General features: G+C 33.2%; 1 protein-coding gene across 1 annotated transcript in view; it reads right to left on the reverse strand.

Moving 5' to 3' along the window:
* Window positions 1-12,634, reverse strand: part of LOC127738409 (uncharacterized) — a 29,583-nt gene extending 16,949 nt beyond the window's left edge. Inside the window, exons 1-3 of the mRNA XM_052249650.1 lie at window positions 12,474-12,634; window positions 2,771-2,938; window positions 914-1,025 (exon numbers count right to left, since the gene is read on the reverse strand). Of these exons, the coding sequence (XP_052105610.1) occupies window positions 914-1,025; window positions 2,771-2,938; window positions 12,474-12,560 (367 nt within the window). The 5' untranslated portion in view covers window positions 12,561-12,634. The remainder of the gene's footprint in view (window positions 1-913; window positions 1,026-2,770; window positions 2,939-12,473) is intronic.
* Between the last annotated feature and the right edge of the window lie 27 nt (window positions 12,635-12,661).

Consider the following 12,661-nt stretch of genomic DNA (forward strand, 5'->3'; position numbering starts at 1 on the left):
ACAGTTTATCTCTATCTATAATAATATTCAAGATGATAACCAAAAACGGCAAAATTTCCTTAAAATTCCCAATTCAGGGGCAGCAACCCAACAACAGATTGTCCGATACATCTGAAAATTTCAGGGCAGATAGATCTTGACCTAATAAACAATTTTATCCCATGTCAGATTTGCTCTAAATGCTTTGGTTTCAGAGATATAAGCCAAAATCTACATTTTACCCCTATGTTCTATTTTTAGCCATGGCGGCCATCTTGGTTGGTTGGCCGGGTCACTGGACACATTTTTTAAACTAGATACCCCAATGATGATTTGGCCAAGTTTGGTCAAATTTGGCCCAGTAGTTTCAGAGGAGAAGATTTTTGTAAAAGTTTACGGACGATGGACGACGGACGACGGACGCAAAGTGATGAGAAAAGCTCACTTGACCTTTCAGGTCAGGTGAGCTAAAAAAGGTATCTGCTATTTTATTTACAACTGAGAGAGTCCCAAAATGGAGTAAGTCCCTTTATAAATCCCAATTCAACCACGAGATCTAGTTGTAAATGGTAAAATTTCAAATAAACTGAGGCAGCCATAATTTAAAAAAAAAATTCTAACATCTATCAGATTAGCCCCAAATCCCACTCTCCATTTCATTCAAATAAAATTATTAATACACTTAACATTATTGACTCTTTTGTGTAGTAAATACATGAATCAGTTTTCTGCATAAAAAAATAACATTGAAGGAACAGAGAACATTTAAACTTTGCAAAACCAGATGATGCCACAAATTAAGATGCTTTGACTATTTACTGTAGTTGCAGATTAAAATGCGACAGAAATGTCTAACAATCAGACGAACAAATGGACAACGGTAAACAGGTATATCTCCTCCTTAGAAACTTGGGTAAAATGTTTTATAAATTACCTGGAACTGCTCCATAGAAATTTGGTCTATTAGGTGCAACTTTGGCCGGTGCATCATTTTCATCAATCCATTGGTCTACTTCTTCCTTAAGTTCTGTTTCTGTTGGCACTTCCTGTAATGTAAGCCAAAATACAAAATACTAGTCTGTTTGTTTGTAAATTCACCATTTTATATGCATCTCAACATTTTATTTTATACTTTTAAAACTAATAAAATTCATTAATTCTATTTAGAACAGATACTATTTTCATGCACAATTTATGTAACTTTTTATTGTTTGTTATAAACATACACACCATTTTGTAACTTAAATATGTGGGTATATATATCATTGATATTTTGTTTTTAATGTTCATGGATAGGATGTTTAGAACAGGGCTTCCAAAATTATTTTTAGCCAGCCGGACATTTTATATATTATCCTGATTTTAATCCCTTAAGACTAAATAAACAAAAGGCAATTATGGTAATCAGTTGCCGAGTTGGCCATTCTAATGATTGACATTAAAAAAAAAACAATATTAAACTTTCTTTGATTCAAATTCTAAGTTCTGACGTAAACTGTTAAATTGGCAGTGCATCATTCGAAGTGTGCAACATCAGCGTACTTATATCTAACTTAGACTCTTTATTTGTGGCAAAATAACATTGTCAAAAACTTTACTTTCATTTTTAAATCTAATACCGGATGTTATCTTGACAATGGTAAAACATGGACCAGAGACGGATACGTAAATTCCGTGTACGTTTGCAAAGCATGAATGAGTGTAAGTAAATGTAAGTAGCTCTTTCTACGTTATTTCTCCAAGAAAATATTTGAAATAAACGTGAGATAAAGGTATCAATGACAATTTAAGCATTTTTTGAAGAAATTAGGATGCATAATTAAATTTTACACCTGCACACATGCGCACACGTGTACTAGTTCATACAGAGACATGTCTCTGTTTAAACAACGTGGTTATGACGATTTTTCATTTTCACCTTTTTTAATTTTTTCATCAAATCATATGTGTAAACGTATTTCTGATAATTTAAATCTTTTTGACTAAATTAATTAGATACAAACCGCTGAAATGTAAGAAAATAACTTTGAATAGACTGATCAATGTCAGGTTCAAAATAGTTTACCTGTCACCTGAACAGGTAAATTTCAGCTGTTCGACAACTAATTAGCCTTGATTAAAATGAGAAGGTATTAAAAGTAGGGGTTGTTTTGATAGTACTTAATGATCATGTCACTTTTATGACCGGAAATGTGTGGCTGTTGAAGGCAAAAGGTTGGGTCAAAAAGATAGTGAATTATGTTAAAATGACCGTCTCTTAAGAAAGCCTTGAAAACTAAAAAGAAGATGACCATTTCATGCTTTGCCCAGCCGGACTTTTATCGGACATTATACAAATGTCCGGAATATATGACCGTTTTGGAAGCCTTGGTTTCGAATGTTGTGCTCAATGCACATTATGTTTTTTTTTATTATCTCAAAAGTAGTGATTAAGTCTGGAAAATTGATAACTATCAAGCCAGTCCCATAAGGGTTTTGATTGTATGAAGGCAATGTTTACCCCAAAACATACCATCTGTTACTAACATATAACATTTATACATGTTTAATGGATCTTATAGTCTACATAAAGATGACAGTGACAACTTCTTTATTTGAAACAATCTGCAGTATTAAGGTAATGAAAGAAGCAATATATCACAATATGGTTTCAAAACAAGCCAAATAGTTCAACGATGAATAAAATTAAATTACAAAAGAAAGAGTCTAAATTGCATAATATAAGGTCCTTAAAAATGTATGTCTATCATTCCAATTAGACATTAGAATGGCTTGTGTGGAAATTTCCTACCTTTCCCTTTACACGAGCTGAACGTCTACGACTTCCCCTTATAGATCCAGAATTATCTGGATCTAATTCAACATGCTTTTTTGCTGGTCGACTAGAAGTGCTGTCTTCTGCTTTTCTCTTGTTACCACGAATACTTTTCTTGAAGCTGACTTTTGGCAAGGATTTGTACTGAAATAGAAGAGTCAACTTGATCAAGATTTTTCACTTTAACTGGAAAATACAACAAGGAGTTGAGAATCAGATAAATAGACATATATACATTTACCATGTCTACATAAAGATAAACATCTGAAAGCCTTTAGTTCTGCATTTTTTTTAAAATAGAACGTATACAATCCCTTGGCTTTAAAACTATAAATATCTTACATTTTTTATCCTTCTAAGGATTTGATAAGGTTTCTGAACTTCTAAATGGGATTTTGTGACGCTACATTATTGTCTATAACCACAGGCACTTGTTTCAGAAAATTTTTTTCCTATATACCTTAATATAACACAAGGTACTTAACTCGCATTTTTGAAAAATGTCACCCGGTCGCGAAATTATGTTATATTTCGATTTCTCGGTTGTCAACTCCACTAAAACTTGTTATGCCATAAATTTAAATTGATTTATCTACACAATGGTGTATAACACGCCTACCTTTGTTGTCTTGATTCATTCGTAGCAGGCCTACCTAAATATGTCAACCGTAATTATTTCGTCTACCAACACTTGATTGGAAATATAAGACTAATAAGCAGTAAAAGGTATCTTTCCATGCTCTTTATATATCTTGGTTTCCGATTGGTCAAATTTTATGGGAAGGTCTATTGCTAAAAATAAATGTTTCTCCGAGTTATCTGATCTTATCTCATTTCATATGTAAAGTCCAGAGAGAGAGTCTGAATGACATTGATGGAATTGGAAAATTTGAGTCTAAAAATAGAAACTCGTAACTCATTAGACATACCTCAAATAACACTTGTTAGATTTTTTTTCACAGAATCATTTACAAATTTACTATCTGGATGATAAGTTCTATTCAGACAAAAACTATTAGTTTTTTTATAAATACTTTTTCTAATTATTCATTTACTGCAAGTCTTATATTTCCAATCGTGTGTTGGTAGACGAAATAATTACGGTTGACATACTTGGGTAGGCCTGCTATGCATGAATCCGACAACAAAGGGAGGCGTGTTATACACCATTGGGTAGATAAATCAATTTATATTCACGGCATAACAAGTTTTAGTGGAGTTGACAACTGAGAAATCGACATATAACGGAATTTCGCGACCGGGTGACATTTTACAAAAATGCGAGTTAAGTACCTTTAATTGTGTTATATTAAGATATATATGAAATTTTTTTTAGGAGACAAGTGCCTGTGCCTATAACATGGCTCAGTTTCAGATTCCATTAGTGCAGATGTCCAAATGTTTACTTATCACGCATTTTCAATACGGGGGTGCATTAGCGATATTTTAGTATCGAAAATTTGATGGAAAGCAAACCCAACAATCCATGCTGATTTTGTTTCCTTGATATGTTGTCTTGCTCGATATAAGAGCATTTGAACAAATAACAAAGGGTTTTCGATTCACGATTCGCCAACTACAGGCTAAAATATTGTCCTAAAACTAGTTTAAAATGTTCGTTACGCTGAAGGTACTCCAATAGATATACAAGTGTTTTCACTTTACAGATATCCTCGTTTGAATGATGGGTTTGATCGTTTAACATGTGCTGTAAATGACTTTCCCGTTTCAACAATTACTTACTGCTGTACTATTTCACTCTTTTTCTCACTAAATCAAAAATGCATATCTTTTGACAGAGTAAAACTCCTGACAAAACTATTGAAAGGGTTGTGTTTAATTCCGGAATATGTCAATAATATGGACATTTTGTGTTGACAAAGTTATATACATCCTGCAAATTGTCATGGTATACAAAATATGAAAGTTAATCAGTTCTTAAAGTCGGTATTTTGTAAAAACCATATATTTACCGCAGGCTTATGAAAGTAACGAACATTTTCTAAAAATGGTTAAAAAATAGAATAACATTTTTTTTGTATTCTGAAAGAGAAAGTGTTGGGAAATGGTGGGAAAAAAGATGACAAAGTGCAACATTATAATATGAACTTGATATATATCTCAAATTAAGGACTTCCCGATGTTTCAACCGAAACAAAATGTACGTTACTGTAATGACAACATACAGAAACGCATTTTCTTGTAAATTTCAGAATGAAATATAGCTACTAAAAGTTAAAATTTACTTTCCAGTTGATAGTGATGAGAGTATATTATAGACAATTCAATGAAACAACATGTAAACTTTAATAAACTTAAACAAGTAACGAACATTTCAAAATTTCATTATCTTCTGCTCACGTCAATTGTTATTACTGTAAAGTTCCTCAATTTTTGCTACATCATCAGGGTTTACTTTAAGCATTCTTTTCGATTTCCCGGAGGCTTGTGGATTTGAAATCTTGCACAAAATGTCCTTACGGTCAACCCAAATAACATCGGACCTACTTGGCCACTGATACATTGCTTTCTTCTTTTCTAGAAAAGAGATTTCAATGGTGTTATCTTCAATATCGATTGTTTTTATTTGACCGATGTACCATTTATTTAAGTAGATAGCAGCCACATAATCTGCACTGCTATATTCCACGTCTGGATAAGTTTCCCTGGCTTCATCTGCAGCCTCTGCTGTTTTGTCCGTTTGAGTTCCTGTCTTCAAAACTCTTTCCAGCTGCCAATTTTCACATGTAAATTCATCTGACAAACAGGTTACGCAATAACAACTTGTATTACGAACAGCAAGGCCGCAATTAAAAATATCTTTGTTTTCCCTTACCCTACCCACCATTTTGGAAGTGGGTAGGTAGGTAGGCTTTTATTTTTTTTTTAGAGAAAATCCCTGAAATATATCTAACACACAGGAAAACACAGAAAAAAAACAAATTGAACTTTATTGATACTAAAACAACATACTGTATAATGTATTATCATGATTATGCATGACTAGAAGACCCTACAATTTCAGACTAGAAAATGTTTGTAAATATCAATGTCTTTGTGACTTAGAGTAGACCACATATAAATTGAGACACGGTTCTATATTTTTCTTATAGTTTTATTAATTCAATTGAAAATATAAAACCCCAACGAGACTGCTACCTAGAAACATTCGATGCAAAAAATATGTACACTTGTTTTTCATTTAAGGAAATACTAGAAGCCACAAACCGTGATCCAAGCGAGTATGACTACGCCTATTAAGGCTTATTCTAGAAAACTATGAATTTATTTTTAACAATAAACTTTACCATGAAACCTTGGGCGTGCCTATGTGCGGATCAGCATTCGCTGAGTTAGTAGGCCTTAAAATGTTTGTTAATTCTTGAACACATTTTACAACGCTTTCAACACAGAGAAACAAAATGATAATGATAGTTGAAGTTCACTTACGAATTTTCCTGTAATGAAATAATATTCTTAGACACTGTCATAATTATACAAAGGAGAAAGATTCTTTAACGAAGGCATAGTATGATACAAGACATTAAAACCAATATCAAACCAACTGAAACATATCAATATCTGCACAGACACTGCTCACACCCAAAAAGTGTTTTCATTGAAAGGATTTATCAAGGGTGAAGTATTGAGGTATCTCAGAAACACAAGCAGCAAAACTGATCTTAAAAAAACAGTAAGAAGCTCAAACGAGGATATCAAATATCTGAAATCAACGATTTTTTTTATCAAACACAAAATACAGAAAGGGAAAAATTGCTAACACATTGCCCAGCGGAACGGGAGCAACCGCTAGTAGTGTTAACAAAATTCAACCCATCTATACAGAAACTAAAAATATAATAATGAAACACTGGCATCTTATTTCACAAAACCCTGAACATGTGACCATATTTAATCATCAGCCCATTATAGCTTATAAAAGACATAAGAACTTACAAGAACTTTTATCAAAGCATTAGCTGGTATAGTCATCTCGACTTTTCACAACACAATATGATACTGAGCTCGAAAAAAATCAACTACTATTTTATCCAAAGACAACTAGTGTATGGTCCAATATCACATACGAAATGAAACAAAATAGCATAAATAGCACGCCAATATACAACTTATTGAGTCGCCCACTGATAAAGACGAACTCAGGGATTTACCACAAACATGGCAGAATTTCAGAAACACTGGGCCTAACATTTTAGCTCAAAGGGTGAGCTCGGATGTGCAATCGTAACTTCTCGGCCATTCTCGATACGCATTTTGTTATTGGAGGCGTAGCTAGAATGGAAGAGTAGTTAAGATTGCTCGGATGCATTTATTAAAAACATTATTCCATTCCAATTTCAGTATCCTTGCATACGTAGTTTACCCTTTGCTGCAAACACACAGGCGACAATGATTTCGCGGAATGTTGAAAATACAGACCATTCAAGGAAACGAATTTAAAAAACGAACTTTTGAGCGAAACGAAAAAAAAAAACAACAACGTGATTTTCAGTCGGCGGATTTTTAGTGGGTCGGTCGGGTAAGGGGAAACAAACTTAATTTTAATTTTGGCCCAACTACAGCATTGCCTTTTTCTGCTACAGCGTGTAATTTCATTGTACCTGGTATTGAACGGAGCTTTTGTTCGGAAATAAGTTTGGTTTTATTTTCACATCGGTCTTTAGGCAAGAAGATTAACTTGATGCTCTTTAAACTACACGATTGTGATTGTGTCCATGCGTAGAAATCATGTGGGTCTTGTATTGCGACTTTCCCCGTACGCACCGCTTCGTCTGCCATTCGTTTACTAGTGCCTCCAATCCCATCGCATGGGCCTTTCCCATGACCGGCCTCCCAATAGTTCCACTTGGCCTTCATGCCGTAATCGAGACTGTGATTCGCAATAGCATTGAATATTGCTTTATTGCGATATTGAGATGTCGGACTATCCGTCCAGTAATGGATACATTCTACAGTTGGAAGAAGCTGTTTTATTTCTGGTATAATTTGGTCGATGATGGATAGTACGGTTGCTGAATTGTGACCCATCTCGTCTGAGATAACTACTATACTTTTGTGGAGCAGCTCATCCCCGTCAACCTTGTAGTAAACTACAACTGGATGTATTGTCACGCTAGTCTGATTCCAATAGGCAGACTGGATCTCTTCCACGGATTTGCACTGATAGTTTTCGGCAAAGTCCATATGTACAATGCAATGATTTTTTGGTAGATTTATCTTCAATTCTTTCATTTGTGCATATTGTGTTTGTATTCTTGTTACATGATCTTTAAATTCGTTCATCTGTTTTTCGACATGAGCTATAAATCCACTTTTATCAACTGTGCTGTCTACAACTTTCATTGTCATTTTTGTTCTGCCCTTTTCTTCTACTTTAACTCTTTTCCACTGACTAAATACCACATCACTGGCCTCTGTATTTGTCATGTCTTGTATAATTTCTTGTTGCTTTTCAACTTCTTTTTCTGCATTCAAAGAAACGTCTATACCTAATCGTTTTACAGCTTTTAATGTAAATGACATGTTTTGGTGTTTGGTACATAAACATGTGTCCCTTCTTATGAATGATGTCAGAAGAATATTCTTTGGACGAAGTCGTGTAAAGGTGGTAAATGACAGCTTCACTGTGGGATACTCCATCATAAATTTATGGTACAAGTTTGAAAGGTAGTCTGTCAAGATTCTTTTCTGAACTTTCTTATCATCTGTTTTAACATAGTCTGCCTTTCCTGGCACAACTCTAGAGTTCTCATCCCTCTCTAGAAATCTTGTTACATTGTATCTATGCTTTCCCATCTCTCGGATTCGGTATAACCTTTTGATATTGATGTCTTTAGTTGCTACTTTTGCTAGTTTATTTCTACTGAGTCCTGTTCTTTGTGCTAGTGTCTAGTAGCTAGTCATCCTGTACTTTTTCATGGTTTTGCCGGAGACAATGTTTCGTACTATCCTAGTTCTCATTCTTGCCTGAGTCGATGTTCCCTCTCCTGCTGATCTAATTTCATTACAAATTGTATTAGCGAAAAGTAGTTCTTTTCTGACACTGCTTCTCTGTTCAGCTGATAAGTTCATTTCATCGAGTTGCTGTTCAGTTTTGGATCTTGGTGTACTTGTGTTTTTGTCAACTTTTTTTCGTTTCACTCGTTGCAAAGAGCGCGCAGTTGTTCTGTACTTCCTCTTTAAATTTTCATGCTTGGCTTGTAGACTTTTCATTTCGGCCTTTATTTTAGTTAATTCTTTGCTTATTCTCATTTTCGGACCATTGGCTTTCTTCTGGAATCTCATTTGGACCAGTAGTCGGTTTTTAGTAGGAATGACAGACGATGTTCCACTTTCATATCCACTTGTGGAGGGTTCAATCTGCTGGTTATTGGCATGGATTAATTCTAATACCTCTTTTTTTCTTGCTCTATAAGGTTTTAGGTAATCTCTGTTATATTCGTTTCTTTGTCTCCTCTTTCTTCGAGATAATTGACTACTAGGTACATAATTTTGTTTCCGTCTCTCCCTTTCCTTTTGAAGATAAGCTTCATTGTTTTTTTCTTTCAGGCACTGTCTGTATTCTCTCTGAATCTGGGCCCTCGATTTGACCATTTCTGTAAATGAAAGATAACTGTATTTAGATACGGGTACAATGATATATCGAAAGCTTCCACGGAAAGTCGTTGAAGTCTTAATAAATATTTTTTTTAATAAGCATTTATTTTTGGATACAAAATTTTATAAGAGATAAGCTAAAAATTATTTTGAAATGTTCGTTACTAGAGTAGAAATGTACGTTACCACTACATACGTGGGAATTCTACATTTTGAATGCAAAAACTAAAACGTGACGAAAGGAAATGTAGTACTGTCATCACATTAGTAATTTCTTCAAGAAATTGCATTCAAGTTGCAAGCATTTTTTGGAAGCAGGTAAGTTTTCATAGACGTGAGAATTCGCAATATAAATACATTAGCAAAATGTCTGTTTCTCTAGGATTCGACTTTTTATTAATGTGTAATGTGCTTGTATTTATTCAACTGACATACAATTATGAAATGGAAAGTGATAAATAGACATAGTGGTAGTCCTAAGACAACGTTAAAGAACTATTTCAATGTGTATACATTGTAAAAAGTTCATTACTCTATATAACGAACATTTCACAACTACAATGTCATTTATTAACACATTTTAAGACATCCATGTCAATTACGATGTATGACCATATTGTTTAGGTTGTTATGTAAACAAGTGATATAATATTTAATAGTTGTGTATTCCATTATAAGAAATGCGTGATAATGTAAAATGTAAACGTACCTTATAAATGTGGATCCTTCTCCTGTCAAAAGTTTATAAATGAATGAAACTTTTGTCGTTTTAAATATATGGCGGCAGTCAACTCATCCAGCATCACATACTTTTATGTAAAGCTATCACGTTTATGAGTCTGTTTCATATCCTAGGTAACGAATTTTTCAGTAACGTACATTTCAAGTATACTGAAGACCTTCAATTTAAGAAACCATTAGAGTTTCTCGAATCGAAACGTTGTATTTTTCTAGGAAGGATAACATAAAGAATTACCCAGTGCTGATAGGAATATACTGAGTTTTAACTGAGAAAAGTTTTTAGCAGTAACGAACATGTCATAACTAAGTTAATTACATCCAATATCGTCCCTTCCGACATTTCCAGAATCCGTAAACTACAATACAGAGAACTATGTCTGCCTTGACTTGAGTAACTTTATCAACAATGTTTTATAACCCTGTTTCAGCTCAAGTTTGATCATGTATATATAATGCTCCATTTTGTGAATCCTTTTACAAATTTAAGAAATATATACAAACCAAGCTATCAATATTGTTTATTAGCTGTTGGAAAAAACAAATAGATAAATTTTCAGACAGTAAACTGAAAACCTACCTTTTATATAAAACAAATTTTGGTTTTGAAAAATATCTAACATTGATCAAGAATTTTGAACTTAGAAGAAGTTTTACTAAATTACGTGTATCTTCTCATAGATTACAAATAGAATTAGGTAGATATCAGGGTATTCCCCGAATTAACAGAATATGTAATAAATGTTCTTCCAATACTGTCGAAGATGAGGCTCATTTTCTATTTGATTGTAACAAATTTGAGGATGATAGAAATTGTATGTTAGCTAGTATTGCACAATATAATTCTTATTTTAATCATATGAACAGTCAAAGCAAAATTATCTGTTTATTTAGTGTAGAAAATGTTGAGTTACTTAAAATAATATGTAATTTTATATACAAACATCTTCCTTAGTGAAGATTAGTTAAAGGAAATCTATGTGTGTATATACATTTGATTGGACATAGAAAATTATATTCATCTGAATATCACAAACATACTAGCCGATTAAAAAAAAAAATAATTGTTAAGATATATTATTTATTCAAATGTTCTCTTATATCCTTGAGGCATCGTCCCCTGGTATCAACTGCATTCAAGTTACCTATGATGCTTCCTTGTTTGCTTTTGATACAGGTAGGAAAGAGACATTTACACACATTTTACATACCTATGGCCCATAAGGTATCGCCCCCTGGTGTCAGCTGCCTTTAGGAAACCATAATGCTTTCCTATTTGCTGCTGACACAGGATGAGTCATGGACATGTTTAATTTCTACTTTCTTTTTGGCTAATTATTATATATTTAATTGATCCAACTTTTTGTGTACTATACATATGTGGATATCTATTTTTCTTTTTTTCTTTTTGGGCTGCTTGTTTGTTATCTATATCAACCACACTTGCAATAAAATGCATTAGTATTAAAAAAAACAACATACTATAGATTCTTTATCTACGTATTCTTTAAGAACTTAAATAGTTCTCGTTTAACTTTTTTTTTTTTTTTATCTCATTGTTTGTATTGTATTATGAAAAAATTATTGATGTTGTAATGTTTATGCCCTTTGGGGCCCATAATTGGAAATAAAATATCTTATCTTATATATGTTAAAAATTTCGACATATTTATTTTGGCATAACGAACATGTACCTGCTTTTTGTGACAACCCTTAAGGAGTATGCTGTCATGCGTTTTCGGGAGATTGGCGCATGATAGTTATTTTTTCCTGAAAGATATCACCAATTCGTCAACACTGTGTAACTGTGAGGGATAAAGAAATGCACAAACGAGGCAACTTTTTAGTGATCAACACCTAATTTTAGATTTGGCGACAGTAACGAAAATGTCAATTTGTTGATTCCGTTACCAAAAATTAAAATAAAACAAGTTAAATTGTGATAACATTTTTTAATTTAAAGTGTTGGTCCACATGGATCAAAAATATGCAGCATATAAATCTGAAACTCATACAGGAATTCGCACACACCCTGGCGACAGCACATGCACCCTCTTATTGAAAATGCGTGTTATGGGATTTGTCTTAAATTTGGACGAAGAATTCGATGTTTGGGGATTATTTCTAATCCTCTCACTGTACAGGAATGTCCTTTTAGGTCAATGTTGTTTTCCAGATTATTTCACAGAATTAAATAAAATTAATTGCATGATTTATGTTTTTTAATACTTTGTTAAATTCATGTCGGTTTGTAGACAATTTAATTTCCCTCCCAGAAATATATTATATAATATTTATAACAAAAGCCCATGAAAAAAATTACTGGATTGATCAATCCAATCTCAGCCAAAATTCTTCTGTTATCTTCTAAATTCTTTAATCGGACTTGTTCATATTCGTTTGCCGGCATTGTTAAACTCCAATTCTAAGTTGATAATCTCAGTTAATGTTTACATTTGCTGAATACCATGTGGTATTTTCCCGCCGTTCATCACATGATTTACTGTTCTC

This window comes from Mytilus californianus, unplaced genomic scaffold (assembly GCF_021869535.1).
Source record: "Mytilus californianus isolate M0D057914Y unplaced genomic scaffold, xbMytCali1.0.p SCAF_4, whole genome shotgun sequence".
Lineage (NCBI taxonomy): Eukaryota > Metazoa > Mollusca > Bivalvia > Mytilida > Mytilidae > Mytilus > Mytilus californianus.